We start from the raw sequence: 19285 nt of genomic DNA, 5'->3' as shown, positions 1-19285 counted from the left end.
CACTCTCAGCCTTGGATGTCCCTGCCTACTCCCAGGGCCTCCTCTCACCCTGCCCATGGCCCAGAACCCCTTCTCAGACCCCCCAGGAACATCAGGCATTGCTACATGCTGCTAGATGGCATTAATGAGCCCCCTCCCCAAATGTGCATTGGGGTGTGATAGAAGCATGGACACTTGGTCTCCAACTGCATCGGTCCCGGCAGCCATGACCAGGGTCCCTCATCAGTGACTACTCACTCCCAGCCCTGCCAAACACCAGGCAGGCTTGCTCACCTGGTGAGCAAGGTCCTTTTTTAATTAGCTTGCCGCAAAACTCAGATGTAACTGCCCCAGTGACAGCGCTGCTTGAAGAAATGAGGGCATCATCCCTCCCTCCCTGCTCACGCTGCCAGGATTGCTGCATCCCGCGGCAGTGCAGGTATAGGCACCCACAGCTCCTGCTGTGATCCCACCTTGCCAGCAGTAAGTGCACTGATACATCTCAGATGATTGATACGTGATATTGATACATCTCAGATCCCACTCAGAAGCTGAAAGCCACCACGGGAAAGGGCATGAAAAGAAAGTTGTGAAGGATTTGGGCTCATGTTCTTCCTGTTAATATTTTAAGTTTATAATGATAATATTATATAATGATTGAAAAAAATATCTCTAGAGGCTCTCTCCAATGAGGAAAATTCCAGCACGGAGCAAACTGAGCCCTGAAACCTTGGGAATATGTAAGTTAAAGAGAAATTTAGGTGAGGTGGAGACAGCACAGGCCAAGTAAGCTCTTGGTCTTGCTGGGACCTTACAACTGGGAGAATCCTGATCCTGAATTTAGACCTCAGTGGTTTTACACTGACAAAAGGGAGGTATAGATTGGACATAGGGAAGACATTGTTTCCTGCGAGGGTGGTGAGGCACAGGTTGCTACGGATGCCACTTGGCCCAGGGAAGCTGAAGATGCCCCATCTCTGGCAGCACCCGAGGCCATCCATGTTAGATGGCGCACGGGCCAACTCGGTCTAGAGGAAAGTGTCCCTGCCCGTGGCATGGGGGTCAGACTGTACGGTTTTGGAAAGCCCCTCCCAGCTCCCAGCCCAACCCAGTGCGTGTCCCTGTGCCAGCCAGCGGGGATGCGGGGGCCGGAACCCGCGCACGGGGGAACGGTTGGCAGTGCCGCGTGTTGCCGGCCGGCGGCGGCGGCGGCCATCTCCTCCTTCCTGCTGTCGGCGCGGGGGTGGCGGCGCTGTGGCGGCGGGGCCGGGGCATCGCGGCCCGGGCGCCTCCTCCCCGCTCCTCCCCGCTCCGCTCCGCTCCTTCCCATGGCCGGCAACTTCTGGCAGAGCTCGCACTAGTGGGTGCCGCGGCCGCGGGGCGCGGGGCACGGGTTCTGCGGGCCGTCCCCGCGCTCTGTCCATTCATTGCGGGGCCGGGCGGGCGCGGCGCTGAGGGGAGGCCCGGGGCGGCCGGGCAGCGCCGGGCGGGCGGCGGGGCCTGCGAGCCGTGGCGCCCTGCCTAGAGCCGCGCTGGAGTGCGGGGCTGCCCGGGGCGGCCCCGCTCCGCCGCCGCTTGGGAGGCGTTCGGGCGCTCCGGGACAGGGGTCGCGTCCCGGTGTCCCCGCCCGCGCCGCCCGGGGCTTCAGCGGCGGGTGCGGGCACTTGGGGCCTTGGCAGGTTTGTCCCCCAGCGGTAGGACAGCCGGTGTCAGCTTGGGTTGGACATTAGGAGGAAGTTTTTCATAGAAAGGGCGGTGAGATACTGGAATGGACTGCCCAGGGAAGTGGTGGAGTCACCGTCCCTGGAGGTGCTTTAGGAGAGACTGGACGTGGCACTTAGTGCCCTGGTCTGGTTGACAAGGCGGTGTTGAGTCATAGGTAGGACTCGATGATCTCATTGGTCTTTTCCAACCTAATTGATTCAGTGATTCTGCCCTAAAACTCTTCATGCTTAGTGCGTCGAGGTTTGAATGGTGCCCGTGATGTACTGACTGCAATCTAAACCTTGTTAGTAACTGACGGGGTATAAGAGCTGCACAGCCAGCTCAGTTTGCTACAGGTAGAGGCTGATCTTAGCCCTTGGTAGTTTGTGGTTTTATTGTTTTGTTGTTGTTTTGTTTTTTCCCCCAGTTGTTTAACTTTGAAAACCCTGGTGAGTGTTTGCTTGAGAAGACTGTGTGTGGCTTGGTTAAAGGCTAGAAGCCCTTTAGCCCTGAGCCTTAATTCATAGTCTGTTTGTACAGGAGACACTCAGTATAATGTTGATAAAGAGTTGCTGAAATTATTTTCCATTCCTTTAGCTTACAATGGATTTTGGATAAACAAGATCTATTGAAGGAACGCCAGAAAGACTTGAAATTTCTAACTGAAGAAGAATATTGGAAGCTACAGATATTTTTTACAAATGGTAAACCCCTTTTTTTATTTCTGCTGTAAAATCCGTGCAATATCTGCCATGTCTAAACGCAGGCTTGAATTGCTTAGAGAACGTAATGTTTTCCTTGTGGTATTACATATACTTTCACAGCCCATTTTAACAAAGAACTGCAATATAAATAACATCACAATTTTTTAGTTATACTAACAGAGTTCTAGGAGAACTTACAGGCAAATTAGCTGCATATATAGCATTTTAACCTGTGATAGAACAAAGCAGTAAATTTTCTTATTTTCAAGAGTTTCTTACCAAAAACATAAAAGGAGGAGAAGCAAACAGAAACTGCTAAGCTCGCATACTAAAGACTCCATATCATGCATTAGTGCTGAGACTAGGCTTTTGGTGGGTACTTAGGCTGTGGTAAGTATTTTAGGTAATCCGTGCAATCCTGTTAAACAGCAGAGCTTGGAAACTTGTTATTTGTATTCGGTTACATTCTCTGAAACTTGCAACACAGCCTGTGTTTTGCCTTCTGACTGGTTCACCAGCACCAGGTGGCTTTCAAATTGTCTACAAGTTTCTGAGAGCTGTTGGCAGGCAGCCTGTTCTCCCAAAGAATCTGGGACTTGTCTGTGAAGTTATCGAAGTCTTACTTCACCCTCATAGTCTTTAACCATCCATATGAATGGCCACATATCAGATTACAAAGGCCTTTAAACTCACTCTTTTCTGTGCAATTGTTCAGCGTATAAATAAGTATAAATAAGTATCCCTACACAAAGGATATTGCTATCTACTATTGCAAACAACTCTTTAAATGTTTTTTGCAGCAGTCCTTTAAAGTACAGAATGCTTGTTTTTTCAGGCCAGACCTGAGACAGAGAAGTGAAGTGACTTTGCCAAGGCCACTTGAAGATCTTATGTCAGTGCTGGAATGATATCTGTGAAAGATACTTATCCCAGCTTCTCTCTCAGCTTAGTTATTTTTGTAACAACTGCATATGCTGCCAACACTGTCACTGTGGATATATCTGTATTATTGCTTATATTGCACCAGGAAATCAAATTAGCAATGATTTACCCATTTGATCCATTCCTGAAATTTCTTGAGGTTAAAATGAAGCATCATAGCTTCATAATGCAAAGAGACATAAAGAGGATATTTTGAAAGCTGTATTTCTCCGCTAATTTTCACTAGTATTAATTTGAATTATGAAATATGCCTTTTAAATGTTTCACTTCAGTGTTTTTCTTAAGTAAACAAAGACTTACAAAGTAAACAAGTTAGTTTGTTAGTGTCAGTTCGTGGTTCTCAGGGTTCCTGTTCCTTGGCACTCCTTGTCTCCCCTGAAGGTGCAGTGAGTGAGCAGTGGCAGCTGGAGAACAGCTCTGCCAGCAGCTCCCCATGTACGGACACAGCCTGCTCTGGAGGAGATGGTGGTGCTGGGCTTTACCCCTTCTCGAGCAAAGAGAGACACCTTCATGGGGAGGACAGTCAGGGGTGCTCTGTACTGGTGGGAGCTCAGGCAGCGCTTGCCCTGTCCAAGCCCTTGATGTGTGTTCTATCATCACCTGCCTCTGAACAGGAATCCTGCTTTGGATCCTCCCTTGTCTCCCATCTGCACTACCTGAGTAGGGATATGAGTCTTGGCCACAGCATGTCACATGGGTGTGTGTCAGCCCAGGAGATGATTGTTCCCTAAATCAAAACATTACTTGGAGAGGGGCAATTTCCTACTGCTTCGTCATTGGTAAACAAGTGCAGTAGATCATGAACTGATTTTATGGCCATGCACAGCTATTCAGAATACTGAAGAGAACTAAAAAGATCGTCTTCTAAAGTAGTTTGAAAAATGAAGCTGTTGATTTCTCTCAAGTCTTGTTGATCACCAAGTCTTAATAGTTTTTCTCTGAAAAGTGCATTAGTTGTTTTCCCTTTCTGATTTTCGGCAGAAACTGTAATGTTTGTGTTAAAGGGTACTCAAAATACTCAGATTTAAAACAGTCTTTATTAAAAAAAAAACAAAAAAACAAGCACTGAAGCCACTTATTTTAAACATACAGGAATAAATAATCCTATAGTTTCTTTTCAAATATTAAAAAAATAATTACAAGTATTGGACTTTTTCCCAACATATACAAGCTTCCATTTCATTAAGTCTCTCTAGGCTCTTGTCCATTTTTTTTCCTAAACCACACTTGATTTTTTTCTTGACAGCAGATGGACTAACTGTTCCTGAAAATCCCATGGGAGTAGGAAACATATTTGGAGAATTCTGTTTAGCTTAATGTTTGAATTTTTCTGATGCCCTAGTAGTAGGACAGCTTTTTAGCCCCATGGTCAAATCAAAGGGAAAATTTCTTTCAAACCTGCTGATAAATATTTTAGTATTTGTACAGACATTGCATACTGCTTTGTCTTAACATCCTTTCTGGCAGTATTGGTTGTCTTACTGTCACTGGCAGCCTAGTCCCAGTTTGGCATTCTTCACTTTAGAAGTTTTGACATAGACAGGGACTTAATGTTGCTTTGGGTGACCACAGTGGATGACAAATTAGTCAGGTGTACCCTGCATATTCCTGGGGCATATGAGGTAAGAGCATGGAGAAAACACTCTGGACTTGAGTGCTTAAGTAGAGATTAAGAATGTAGTGATGACTGATAACAGAATTTTTTGCCTTTCCTGCCAGTGGTCACTGTCTTGGTCGTACTGTACATGTTTTAAATATATACTTAAGTGTATTTTAAAATATTGTTTTTGACATTTCTCGTGAGGGAGGAAAAAAAAGAAGAGGGAACCTTCACACAGCCGAGCCTTGCTCAGAATAATGGCCGCGAAGAAGAATGGGAAAAATAACAAGTAACAACCTTATGTTTCACTGTGCCATTCTTTATATCCAACCCCTGCTCTTAATCCCAGCTTGATGCATCTGATTTGCTTGGCACCTTTCCTTTGCCTGGGAGGCCAAACAAGAGCTACCTGCACAGATGACACCAGGGTTGTTTCTTGGCCAACTGGCAGAGGACCACCGTGATGGAGCAGCTGACTGCATCCTCTGGTCTCCCACCCCCTCTCCCTAGACTAAATATGTCATTTTTTTAACACCTGCTGCCTCTGCCAAATAAAATGACCATGTTTTTGTTGGCAGCTTCACTTGTTTGAAAAAAAACCCATCCATTTTGCATGGCACTGAAGAGCTATAGATTTATATTTTCTGTGTTTGAATTTGTTTTGCTCTAAAGTGGAATACCCAAGCTTTACCCTTCTGAGATTTGTGTTGTCATCTTCTTAAAGGTCATACTCACTTTGTACACAATGAAGTCAAGTTACCTTTCCCTTTTTGAAGGTGTCCCCAAGCTTCAGGAGGCAGCGGTTCTTCTTCACTTGTGGGTCTGTAGGTTTACAGCAACATGTTCTCACCAGAGCTACGTACCTGAACTGAGGGAGAAGACTGTGCTGCTGCTCCTTAAAATCCCCAGCACTAGTCATGTTTTGAGACCCTTTGCTATTTGGTGTCAAATTGTTTAAAAAACTCAACTCAAGCTTTTGTTCATTTTTTTTTAAGTTATCCAGGCTTTAGGTGAACATCTTAAATTAAGACAACAAGTTATTGCCACTGCTACAGTCTACTTCAAGAGATTCTATGCCAGGTAGGACTGTTTACTATGATGGTACAAGAATAAAACATTTGCTAGGCACATTTTGGTAGCCCTTTAAAAATGCAGTTCTGTATTAAAAACAGTGCCACTTTTGTTTTCTGGATGGTGTAAAGCTTTTATGCTTTAATAAAGTTAACTTAAGCTTTGCTTTTTCAAAAGGAAGTGTGGTTCTCTTAATAGATTAATCGTTCTACGTGTATGAAACAACATATTATAATTTTGTTGTAACATTTCAGATATTCCCTAAAAAGTATAGATCCAGTATTAATGGCTCCTACGTGTGTGTTTTTGGCATCCAAAGTAGAGGTATGAAGTATTACAATTTTTTAATGTAAAATTATGTGATGTATGAGAGAGAAAACGTTTAGGACTTTTAAATTTTTGGCATTCTTCATGCTTTGGGGGTTGAAACCTTCTCTTTTTCGTATAGATTTCTATGGCATTTAAAAAAAGGAGACGGAAAAGGCCTTCAAACATGTTATTTCACAATTTTGTCTATATTACTAACCCTAAGTGGCTCTGAAAATTGAAAAGAGTATTTTAAATGGCTATTTCACTGTGATACAGTGTTTGTTTACATATTTACATATACTGTATCTTAAATTGTGCAGTGTCTCCTTTCTAATGTGTTTTTCCTTATTTATGTTTACTCAAACTTTAAAACATAATTGGAAATTTTTTCCTAATTATCTGGTTCTATTTCATATAGTGAGGAATCCTCAGAGTTTACCACACTTTCATTGCTTGAATTAAAAGTATGTTGTAGCTCATGTGCTATCCTTAAGAAATTATCATGAGGAACTGGCCCATTAGGGACAGTGGTGAGAAGGCTCCATGCCTCCACCATTAAAGCCCACTTTGAATGTGGCCAAGAGTCAGCATGAGCTGGGCACTGCTTTTAGTCTCTGTAATCCAGAAAGTTTTACAGCTGTCCAAGAAGTGTCTACATAATGGAAGAAAACCAAATTGGCCAATTTGTGATCTGTCAGCACTAAGGAATTTTCATGGGAGGAACTCAAAATACCTAGTGGATGGTAGAAGCAGTCCTCCTAAACCAGTATCTACATGTGATACTGTTGTCTGTACAAATACTGTGACACTTTTCAGTGTTTGGAAGAGGTGAAGGAAGTGAGAAAGACAGAGCTGGAGATATTTTTTTTTTATCAGCTTGTTAAATAACCTTTAAGGAAGTGCAGACAGAGTTTATACACATAGATGTGCCTTATATTTTAGAAGAAATATTAGAAGTCTGTGTAGCCTTCCTTATTTTAACGCTTCTGCAGTTTTAGAGGGTACCTATAGCAGTAATGACTCAGCTATGCACTTCCCTGAAAGAACGATGTATACAGAAAATTTTCTGTTTGCTGACTGTCCCAGCAGAGGACCTAAGTCTTCATGGAAACATAATTAAAAAAGGTAGTTAATGTCAGGTTTCTAAAGACAGTTTTCTCTCCAAATGAGATAAGAAAAAAACCCCATACCTTCTTGAAGCCCTCTTGTCTATTTTATATGCAGTGTTAGCCAACTGAGTTTTTGTGGCTGTAGTACTGTTTGTAAATCTTTACTGTTCCTCACAAAAACAAAATAACTAATCAGTGAAATAACTCTTTGCCTAAGAGTCACCTTAAAGAAAAGAAAAAGGGGTGGGGGAGAAAACCAAATACTGCAGTACTGCGTAAAGAAGCCCAGTTTAGTAAGAAGCCATTATTTTAATTTGATAACAGTGTGAGTATATGGTGTTTCAGGTGGTTCACCTCATTTACCATTTTTTCTTCAGGAATTTGGTGTTGTTTCAAATACAAGGTTGATTTCTGCTGCTACTTCTGTATGTAAGTATCAGTATTTTATTATACGGTAGTTCAGCATGTCTGTAGGGAGATCAGATGCTTTCTTTGCTTGTTTTTAAAAGGTAGCTTTTTATCAAATTGTGGAGGACTATAAGAGCCAGTTAAAGCCATTTAGACTAAATAGCTTCTCTTTCTAAATATAGAGACAGAAGGGTCCTTTCTGTATTAGTTTTGGTTGATTTTGGTTGGAACTTATGCCAGGCATAAGTAAAACCAAAGTAATAAAATAAAACTATTGAAATTTATAAACAATATTGAGAAGTAAATTAAATTCTGAACTCCTCAAAGATAGAATTGGAAACTTAGGGCTTTATTTGTCTGTTTTATAAAAGGTATGTTTCTATGGAAGTACCTATTTTCAGAATTTTTGGTAGGCTTTATACCTTCAAATTTTTTTAAATCCTTTTCCCCCATCATAAAATTAGTCTTTGCACATGATATTTATTTCTAAAAATATATTTTATAGCCTATATATTGTCCACAAATAAATTCAGTAAAATTACACTGTGGTTACTTAATTCTCTATCTTTCCCGCTTGCCTTGTATTTCCCACTTGCATCTCATTCATCAAGGTCTTACAGTGTTGTCTTCCTTAACTGAATGCTATTATCTGACCCAGAAGGTCAGCTGCTCTCAATAGGCAGATCCTGGCTATGCTCTTCAGTATGTAGGTCAGTGCTTTCAAAATCCCTCTCAGCCATTGAGGGGACAGGTGACTGGCTGCATCTGTAGCTTCCACATGCAGTGAGTGTATCAGTCCATGGGGCTGGCTGTATGACAGTTCTGCCACCAGGAGCTGAAACACATCTTCAGTGCAGCATGACCAAGGCCAGCACTGGATTTAGCAATGAGAGTTGCTATTTTTACATCAGCAGCATCTCTGTGGAAGTTTCGATGCATCAGTGAGAAAGTTAGATGGGTTTTGGTAAATATGCAGTAGCTGATTTTACTTGGACATCTAGTTCTAAGCTGTGCTGTTTCTCAAAACCCCTAGTCTCAGGGTCCTGTAGAAGATTTCCCTCACACTTCTTCCTTCAGACCTAGAAGTCTTGTCAGCCCTGATTAGTACTTTGTGTTTCATGAAGTGAGGACAAAATGCAACAGGCTTTCTCCAAGCATTTATTCCTTTGTAGAAACATGAAATTACTAAAACATGCTTCCATTGTAAGGAGCATACTCTCAGGCAGGTTTCCAGCAACGTCTTCAAAGGCTTTTTGCTCTGTTTCCACATCTCACTAAAAGGACAGCTCCATATGACTGTATCTGCAGCTTGCTTTGTGGGAAAAATACTTTGTTTTGCCATCTTTTCCCTCAAAGTGGTATATTCTTTTACCATATACATCTTAGTTTGCGTACTTCTTGAGAAACCCTTTTTATTAATTTTTCTCTTTCTTGAAATAATTAAAATTTCCAACCAGTAGCCTAGTCTTAGTGTCCTAAAGCAAATTTTCTAGTAAAGTCCACTGTAGATCTAAATGGTGAAGTCTTTAGCCCAGACAACTGATGCTGTCTTTTCTTCAAAGTAAATGGTGTACTGATTGTCTGGAAGTAGTATCAATAGTATCAATTCATAATATACTGCCTGTCATTAATATAGGGAATATTATCCACTTCCAGGATGTTAAATGTTACCAATGTTTTCCATGGAGGACAGGGACTTAAAATAGATTTCTAAATGTTTCACTTGTAAAAATCTCAAATCCACATCCCCAAGTGTACTTGTTTTTCTTTGTTCACCATTCTAACATGAAATCACTCTGATTTTGCATCTTAGCATACTTCTTACCAGTACACTATCTCTACCTGTTCTCCTTGTAAAATGTGTGAAGATTAATTAGGTATCTAAATCAGAGATCATCATTAACTAGAAAACTGAGGATATATTTGAACACGGTCCTGGAGACAAGTGTCTTGAATCATGTCACATGCCAAAGCAGATGCTTAGGTGTCTCTCTCAAGGAGAGGAACACCCTTGAAATGTCTGATAATCCAGTGCCTAGGACACTGATCTGCAATGTGGTGAATTGACTTCTTGCTTTGAATTTAACCTGTTTTTTGTATATCCAAAATCTTTATATCATGGACATACAAGAAGTCTTGATTTTCTGAGAATTCATTAGTTGTTTTAAAGTCTTGCATGTTGAAGGATCAAGCCTATGTAAAAAATCCCACGTGAAAATTCCACTTGGATTTAGTGTGGGAACTCAGATCCTAAACATCAGTAGCTAGATAGTTAGATAGCTCTGTGAATGATAACTTGTGGAAAGTTAGGTGTCCAGTTGGTGGTTTACCAGAAGATTTAATATTATCCAAAGTGGCAGTCAAATGTCTGGCTGAGTACCTGTGCAAATCTGGGCTTCAGGTGTATTTCTCTTTCCTTTTCAAGATCTTAAATCTTCTAACCTACCTTTTCTCTTTGAAATACAAGCCTTTCGTTTTGCAAGCAGTTGTGCTGCCAAAGAGATCTGAAGGGCTGTATAGAGATGAATTAATAGAAAAGAAGTAAAAGTATTAATTACATCATTTTTAACATACTTATTTCTCCTTACTGTAGTGAAAACTAGGTTTTCGTATGCCTTTCCAAAGGAGTTTCCTTATAGGATGAACCATGTAAGTATGCTATTTGAAATACTACTTGATCAAGTAAATTAAGGCAAATAATTGTTAGCAGGAAATCCTGTCTTTTAAAGTCTAAGAAAGAAATATTTTCCTATTTATATGTCAGGGCTGTTCATAATTAGTTTTTGATAGAATATTGGCAAAGTTACTTTTAAAAATAATAAACCTTGCATAACCTCTTTTCCTGAAGTTGTTGACAGGAAAGACAAGTGATGTGACAAGGTGACCAAAGTAGTTGTTCTATAGCATGATGATAAAAGAGATTTAGGTTTTTTGAATGTTCCTGTGTTCTTATTTACAAATACATTGCTCCAAGGAAGGTAAATGGCCCTTGCATCTGGGATGCTTCCAAGCTTGCACGCAGGAGCGGTTGGCTTACAGAAAACAGTTTTATTTTTGCCTGTAAAATTTAATGACAGTTAAAAGAGTTTTTATTTATTATTTAAAATTTAGATTTGCCAGTGATTTTCAAGGCATTCTTAGTCACGATGCTGAGAAGTTCTGTAGTTTTTCTTAAAACCAGTTTTGACCTGTGCTGTAGAATTTTGGAAATTAAACATCTAATTATTTTTAGATTGACTGTAACAAATACTCCTTTTTTGTTGGTTTGCTTTTCACCCTATCTAGAAAGCCAAATGATACATCAGAATATAGAATATCTAAGAGCTTACAATAAAACTGCTATTTTACAGGTAAAGGCAGATGGAAATATATTTTGGAGTACTTCTTTCAATAGCCCAAGCAGTCCACTCTTTTCCTTGATGTCACTAATATGTTACTTTCTCTATCGAGAGTGAGAACTGATTTAATTGCTACAATTGGAGAGAATATTTCATATGAAATTAGGCCAGAAAATACTTTGAAAGACTATTTGACATGTTAGTGGCCTGATGAAGAAGCTCTAATTCTACAAAAGAACTTTATTTCTGTTAAGTGTTTATGCACTGGGAACAATTTTCACCTAGGAGTTGAAACAAACCAGAGAAGTACTGTCAATGACACAGTCTTTCATAGTAAACTTGATCCAAAATATTTAAATTTGTTTTTACTATGACTGGAGTGAAGTTATAATGGTGATAAGGTAATTGCCAATAATAGTTTTATTTTTTGTTTGGTTTTGTAGTTTCAGATGAAATGCATTTAGGACTGTTGGAAGTAGGTGTTGAGAATTCCTATGCATTTGTGATGTTAAACTTTTAATTCTTTCAGTTTTCTGAAACATGCTGCTGATTAACTGTGATTTTACTTCTTTGCAGATACTAGAATGTGAATTCTATCTCTTAGAATTAATGGTAGGTTGGGTTTTTTGGTAGAACTGCTTCTGTTTTTAAAAAAAGGTAACTGTATCTAAGTCCCAATGCAGAGACTGGGATGTCAGTGTCCTTATTTCCCTAGATGAATGGCCAATCATGATCATAAAGACTTGTATCCTTTCTGTGCCCTCTTCTTCTTGCTTGGAAGAATCTGGAGCTACACATGTATGTTCCAGCAGAAATTGTGGGTACTATCCCGCTCAGGCTAGTCTGTAACAACCTGATAATTAGAGTAATCTTTTAGGAAGTCAGATGAGTTTGAATCTTGTGAAGAAGCAGCTGAATTCAGCCCTCCCATTTTCTGAGATGGTGCTGTAACTATTACGCTGTTGGGTGAAAGGAGCACAGTGTGACATTTTCTTTCAGACACTTTCAAAGAAAGGAACTGTACCTGCTTTTTGTAAGAGTTGCTATCCCATCACTCTGTTCAGGCAGCTGAAAGGATTCAACCCAGGCTTCTTAGGGGGCTAATTTCTCTGTATGGGTTGGACTTGGATGGGTTAGTAGTTCTGCTCAAGTGCAGAGAAAAGGAGACAGAAACCAGGGAGGAGCCTAGTGAGTTAGTCAGCAAATGAGAAAGAATATGTGTTGGGACCAGAACAGAGAGGAGCTCAGATCAAAACTTTTGTTTGTGCCTACAGTTGTTTTAGTATAGTTTTTAGGTTCCTGTTTAGATTTAGTCCTTGATACCTCTGGTATACATGGCAGTAACTCTTGTGTTTTGTATACCAGAGTTTAATCACAAGCATTTACAAGAAATTATGTTTTGGGGATTCACATATTTTTCCAGTATGCTATGCAATATGTAGTATGTGCAATAACAGCGTTTCACTTAAGTGTTCAGCACATGTAACTTAATGTGGCTTTTCCCTGTAGAATCCATACAGTTGGCTTCTTTTAGCTAGAGAGTTATTCTTTGTTGTTTACCTGGACCTGAAATGAGGGGATTTGAGAGCAGTGCAATTTTTCTTTTCTTTCCTTCCAAACCAGTGTCAATTATTTTGGCATGCTTTCCATGTATGGTATTTAGTAACAGACAGTTTTCTGGCAGTGTTCTGTATTTCCAAGTGGGAATTACGGGTTTGTAAGCAAATGAGGTTTCAGTATGCTGCAGATGTGACTTTCTGTGTCTCTTAGGGGAAGGACATTGACAGATTGGCAATGCTGCTATGTAATGGTATTCTAGAGAGAGCACTGCCCTCATTAGAGCAGGGCTAGGTGTCAGAATGCTACTTAAAAAAATAATCAGCAATTGACTTGTAAACCAAATGTTTTAATACGAACTGACAACGTGCTCTGCACTGTAATCTAACTTTTATCCCATTGACATTTTTCCTAGGACTGCTGTTTGATAGTATATCATCCTTATAGACCTTTGCTCCAGTATGTACAAGATATGGGCCAAGAAGACATGCTGCTACCTCTTGCATGGTAATGAAGACAATGGCAGTAGTTCCTTCTTTCATCAAGAATGTAACTTTAACAGTTATGCTTCAAAGTTGATTAAGCTTTTGTTTAACCAAACAGGCTTAACCATATTTGAATACAAAGGATGCCCTAGCTAACCTGTGCAGGTGTATGTTCCTGACTTAGGTTATTCTGTCTTTAACACTGTAATAATTTTACTTTGCAGTGGTCTAATTTTTATTTTTTAGACTAGCTCTAATAGCACAGTTTTTACACTACTGAATGGTGATTATGAGTAGAGGAAATCTCTATCAACATCATCTTTCTGTTGTATCTTGTCGTAGGAGGTAGAAACAATATATAGGGGGTTTTAGCTGTGTTAGCAGAACTCTTATTCTTGAACTGTTTCAAATACAGAAAAACAGTAAAAGTACTACTTTTATGCTCGACCTTACTTTTTTGTGAAACAGATTATTTTTTTATGGTATACATCAACATCCTCTGCAGAAAGACACTTATGGTACTAAAACAGTGTTTCCAAATAAACTTCTGTGGTGACTAGAAGGAAGACAAAGAAAGGCATTAAGAGAATTTTTATAAGGGAAAAGATCTCTTCTCTTGATGTTTAACCCTTCAGCCTCACTGCTTCTACCATCTGGGAAACTGACAGAATATTTGTAAACTGACAGCAGTTTTTGAAGTCACAAGGTGAATAATAAAGGTGAATAGGAGGATCCTTATAAGTTCTTTTTTGCACAGGAGGATAGTGAATGACACATACAGAACTGATCTTTGTCTGCTGTACCCTCCTTTCATGATAGCTCTAGGTAAGTAACACAAGTACTGTCTCTTGTCATGTTTAAATGGATGTATTCTCTGCACTGTCCCATCGCAAGCATTCCTCAGAGTGCACTCATAAGGTGCTTCAGGTTGTGTTTCATATAGCACTGACAGTGTAGCCTTGCAACTTAAGAGGTCTTAAAGAAAAATCAGGTAATTAATCCCAAGTTTTCTCTGTTGAACTGTATAGAGTTTATAAAAATAGAATGTTTCTAACTGTATCAGGAGTGGATCTTTGTTCAACATCCGTGTAACCTGTTCTTTGCAGCTTGCCTACATGTGGCCTGCGTTGTCCAGCAGAAGGATGCCAGGCAATGGTTTGCTGAGCTGTCTGTTGATATGGAAAAGGTACTCTGCTTTTCATTCCCACCACTTGTAATGGACTGACCAGAAATGGTAACTGTGGTTGTCTTACACATCTGCGATACTGATTTGAACTTCATTCAGTGATCGTGTTAGATGCTATTAAATTAGGTAGATCTCTTGGGGAGGGAGACAATGTAAGGTTATTTGGTTATCACCCTGCTCTGAAAGTTGAGACAAAACCATTTGATAACAGAAAAGCGTTGCTGGTGTTGCCATTTTTCAGACAGAAGTATAAAAACAGTACCTTTTACATTTTTTGCCAGAAAAATAATTCCCAATGTCTTTCCATCATACAAGATTGCCAGCATGACTTTGACTTTTAAATTCAAGTGCATGTGATTTTCTGATTCACCTTTCAGCTAACCTTTGTTTAGCTCCAGCAAGCAAGCCAAACTAGTACTTACACTCCTTATCACAGCTGCTTCACTTAGCACATATTTTTTTCAGTCTGTTTTTTTTTGAAACAGTGTCTGGAATTAAATAGCCTGTTATGCATGAGATGTACCATTGCCCTCTGTGCCCTTGGTATTGCTCTTTATCCCACTGATGTTGTCCGGCATTGTATTTGTATTCCAGGATTTGTCTTCAAATGTAAACACAGTGTGGATACTGTGCTGCCTCAAGAGCTCTGTGAATTATACTGTCATGCATGCAAAAGCAGGGTGATAATAAACTGGCAGCAGAGGAGAACCAACCTATATTTGACAGATAAGGTTACCATAAGCTTGGTACTGAACATGTTTGAATGTTTACATGTCTTGGTTCTCATGTCAGTGATACAATCTAAGCTTGATTTTTTTCACATGAACACCATGAATCGCTTAGCCTACTATGACTTTTGTTTCAGGGACATATATTGCTCTAGCACTTAATCAAAGCTCATGCATTAAAAAGAAGAAGTCTACTTTATTAATTTAGAGAATGATGAAGCAAATTATGGACCAAACATTATCCATTTGTAGAAATTTAATAGAAAGTAAGGTAGTTGAGGTGCAATAGATAGAAAATGTCCAAACTGGTAGAGAATGCTTATGCTTCCAGAAGTGGAATATGAAGTGTCAATAATTCTTATTATATGTATGTAAGAATATAATAAGAAGTATTTAATAACTCTTTGGAATTGTTTCTTAGAAGGTAAGAATTTATATCAGTATTTTATGGGTTTGGGCTTTTATTTTCCAACACTGTGCCTCTAATATGTGTAGAACATTGATAATCATCAATTATTATATTAATAATCCATAGTCATGTAGCTGCAGTCATGCTGCTAGTTTTCCTTATTTTCCCAGTAGCATAGTTATAAGCTGTGGCATAAGTTGCAAATAAATATATAAATAAAAAGCTATTTAGTTTGCTGGGGAAGAGAAGCGGTATATACAGTTGAAAGTATTCTGTTCAGGCTTCCATTCACAATAAAATCAAAAAACTGATTAAAGAAATGCTTGATTGCCACCAGATTAAGTGTGAGGCAGCTGTTTATAATATGAAAATTGTGCTGTTTAATTTCAGTCTTGGGCATATTTAATTAATTACACACTTAAACTGATTATGAAAAAGATAAAATCACTGTTGTGTCTCACCTCAGGATCTCCTTTCTTTCTAATTCAGATTTTAGAAATAATCAGGGTCATTCTGAAGCTGTATGAGCAGTGGAAGAACTTTGATGAGAGGAAAGAGATGGCTACTATTCTTAGTAAAATGCCTAAACCAAAACCACCTCCAAACAGGTACTGTACTTGTTTAATATACCTTTCATATGGAAAAACTAGACTGCTATCTTAAGAATGTGTGAATGTTTAATTCAAGGTATAGCATATGTTTTTACAGTGCAGAGGTTTCTGTTACAAAACCAGTATGATTGTTCAGGAGCTAGTGAGAAGCAGAACATCCACTGCCTGTATGAGGAGTGTTAATGTGATTAGAATGTGATCAATACAGCTCAGCAAATGTAAGGAACCCCAGTGTGAGGCTCCATGGCTGGGCCAGATTCAATGGAACTGGGCCTGCTTGATGTCATATTTAATTACTGTGATTAAATATCACTGTTGGGAATCTGCACATGTAAATTCCCGTGCACATGTTTATGTAATGTGAACTTTGCAATGTTGACTTCAGAAGTAGATTCAGCAGGCAGCTGCATGGACATATATTGAAATTATTATTCAGATAAATATGGTGAAGCTATTTATGCATGCTGAAAATAACCTTTGCATTTTTTATGAAACTGAGCAGAATATCTTTATCTGTTTGTGTATATGTTGAAGTATTTTCTATCAAAAGATTTTTATTATTTTCAGAATACTGTATTTTTTTTAATAAAAAAAAAGGATAAAAATGTAATACGATGCTTCTTATTGAAGACACATGTTTTTGTTTTCTTCAAACAGTGAAGGAGAACAGGGTCCAAATGGTAGCCAGAACTCTAGTTATAGCCAATCTTAAGGCATTCCAAAGAATTTCTTTATGGACCACTTTGACTCAAGACATCCTGGGATCTTTCCTGTGTTCATGAAATGGATGGAAGGTTTTAGTAACATCTTGGACAAAGAACTCGAAGAATAAATAGCTTGTTTGTGTCGAGCATTTTGAAAGCTTTTTCTCTAAAATTACAACATTTTCTCTGACGCTGGAGCAAATATGCTAAGATTTTTCAGTGTAAGGAATCAAACATTAAACCAAGCTGCAAAAGATTAACACTTTTCACTCAAAACAAATAGTTCATTATTGGTTTTATTTGCATTGAAGTGAACTATTTTTAAAGTGACAGTAACCTGAAGCCTAAGTGTAACTGTATTGACTTGTGTTGTCTTCATTTTGTTTGTGACTGAAGGAAGATAGTGCACTGTATGTTAAATCTATTCATTACCTTGAGTTTTGTTGATTTTAAGAAAATAAATACAGATTCTGTAACAAGTAACACACAATCCTTCAGAAACAAATTCCTAGAAGAGCCTGTAAAGAATATTGTTACAGTTTTAATGAAAGCTGCGGGAAAGAAAGTCCGTTTCTTTTTTTTGGATTTTAAAAAGCTGTTTTCCTCAGTAAACCTACTTGGATGTTTTTGCCATGATGTGTAGAAGCCCAGCTTACCAGAGAAGTGCAATATGTATGTGATTGTGATTCTGCAGTTTTCTGAAACATTTCAAGTGTTAGGAACTAAGAAACCCCAACATACGAGGATTTTTGTTTTTTCAAATAAATGTACTGTATGGTACAATCGGAGTATTTCACAATCAAGTACCAATCTGGATATGATTTTTTATGGTGGATTTTTTTTGTAGAAAAGATATACACTGTTGGTCTGCCTTCACTGTTAGTGTGAATTTGTGTGGTTCATTAGAGAGGTTTATATTTAAGAGGATCAAGCATTCGGTGAGCTTCATACTGGTAAATTTTAATCAGAGTGTTACGAGCAACTCTAGAATAACTGAAATGGGATTCCTTGGTTAACTTTGTGCTGGAGAAAATGAGATTCCTTCAAATAGAAGGCCATATCCTGTGTTCCTTACTCAGGCAGATATCCCACTGAAGTCAGGAATTGGCCTAAATTGATTTCTTGATTTTTTTTTTTAGATAACTTTGTTTTTAATTAAGTTCTGTACAACTTTATTTTTAATGATAATGCCAACCTGCCCAAGTACAACAACTGAATGATAAAATAAAGTGCAGTAACATTGTTCTCTTTCTTTTTTTCTCCTGAAACAACACATTTCACTGGTCTGAAATACTGGAGGTAGATTCTTGAAAACCTGTGCTCTGTGATGCATCTTGGTTCAAAAAACTGGCCCCTTAAAAAAAAAACCCACCCCTATTTTTGCAAATACCTGTCTTTGTAACTGGCTGGTCATTCAGTGAAATATAACTGATGTGTGTTTGTATTTAGCCCATTAGGCTACTAATGTTTATTTCTGTTCAGGTTATTTCCATAAATCATTAGGTAAGCAAGCCCCAAACACTTTGGTGAGATGGAAAATATATACAGTTTGGTCTTTGCTACTTTGTTTGATCCATACCTTCTATAGACAATTGATGAAGTGGAATTTGGCTGTTTTGCTTTCATTTCTTGAAGTCTAAAATGTGCTATTTGTAATGTGGACTTGGGGAATAGAAATAAATCAAAGCAACTTGACCTCTGTTGTGTAGAGTTCTTAAACAGGAACTGTTCTTCAGGTAAACATCAGTCTTCTCACATATACCACATAATCTGCCAAGAAAGCTCATGCTTAAGAATTAGGGATTTCACACTATTCTGGCTGGAGTGATTAAATTTTTTCTTGCTGTTCAAGAGCCTTTGCAGACTTTACTTCACACTTAAATCACAATGTGACCTACACCTCAGAGCTAAAATGTCAGGCACTTCTTTATAGTAACTAGAAGTTTCTCTGCATTCTTTGCTGGGGAGGTGAGTATAATTTTACCAGCTCTGATTCCAGTGTTGAAGTGAAAGGCAGTAAAGTGCAGTCAAAGGAACTGGATTCAGTGATGACAGTTTTAAAAAGAAAGATGTAATTTGGAACAACAGGAAACGCAACACAATGTGAATTCAACAGCCTTGCTACCAAGCAGACAGAAAAAAAATCACCTTTCTTGTGTTTCATTTCAAAGGAGAGGTGCATAAAAACGTGGTATCTCATTAAAAGGGAGGTAGCTGAAAGTCTTCACAGATGATATGCTACAGGTGACAGTGGAGTGTCAAAGCAAACACAGGCCATCTGTGCCAAAAAGACTGAAGGAAAAATTCCAAAGGAAACAAACTGAAGTGGATCAGACAAGTTGGTTAACGCAAATTATATTTACCTAAGGAAGATACAGAGGAAGACACAGAAAGGATCATCTAATTTGACAAGCTACAAATAGTTTGAGAAACATCTTGCA

At 38.9% G+C, this 19285-nt stretch overlaps 1 protein-coding gene across 4 annotated transcripts; it reads left to right on the top strand.

Annotated features, from left to right (window-relative positions):
• Window positions 1–1195: 1195 nt before the first annotated feature.
• CCNC (cyclin C) lies at window positions 1196–18539 on the top strand. Of its 4 annotated transcripts, none has more exons than XM_051778212.1 (12): window positions 1196–1339; window positions 2281–2387; window positions 5925–6009; window positions 6255–6324; window positions 7796–7847; window positions 10420–10475; window positions 11741–11776; window positions 13137–13228; window positions 13964–14031; window positions 14313–14392; window positions 16019–16137; window positions 16798–18539. In XM_051778212.1, exons 1-12 carry the CDS (start codon window positions 1308–1310, stop codon window positions 16850–16852), a joined length of 852 nt encoding a protein of 283 aa, XP_051634172.1. In that variant the 5' UTR covers window positions 1196–1307; the 3' UTR covers window positions 16853–18539. The 4 variants fall into 4 exon arrangements, with proteins under 4 accessions (XP_051634172.1, XP_051634173.1, XP_051634175.1 ...); XM_051778214.1 differs by lacking the exon at window positions 1196–1339 and adding an exon at window positions 1734–1858; XM_051778213.1 differs by lacking the exon at window positions 11741–11776.
• Window positions 18540–19285: the final 746 nt, after the last annotated feature.

Source organism: Manacus candei, unplaced genomic scaffold, assembly GCF_025592945.1.
Source record: "Manacus candei isolate 608988 ecotype Guabito, Panama unplaced genomic scaffold, ASM2559294v1 h1tg000011l, whole genome shotgun sequence".
NCBI classification, from domain to species: Eukaryota; Metazoa; Chordata; class Aves; order Passeriformes; family Pipridae; genus Manacus; species Manacus candei.
The sequence above is the reverse complement of the archived record's forward strand: the minus strand, read 5'-3'. Positions and strand labels throughout refer to the sequence as shown.

Excerpts from the sequence above, each read along its gene's own strand:
- CCNC (XM_051778212.1), top strand. The coding sequence starts at position 1,308 with ATGGCCGGCAACTTCTGGCAGAGCTCGCACTA. Across the intron at positions 6,325-7,795 it reads TTTTGGCATCCAAAGTAGAG|GAATTTGGTGTTGTTTCAAA; the intron begins GTATGAAGTATT and ends TTTTTTCTTCAG. Across the intron at positions 16,138-16,797 it reads CCAAAACCACCTCCAAACAG|TGAAGGAGAACAGGGTCCAA; the intron begins GTACTGTACTTG and ends TTCTTCAAACAG.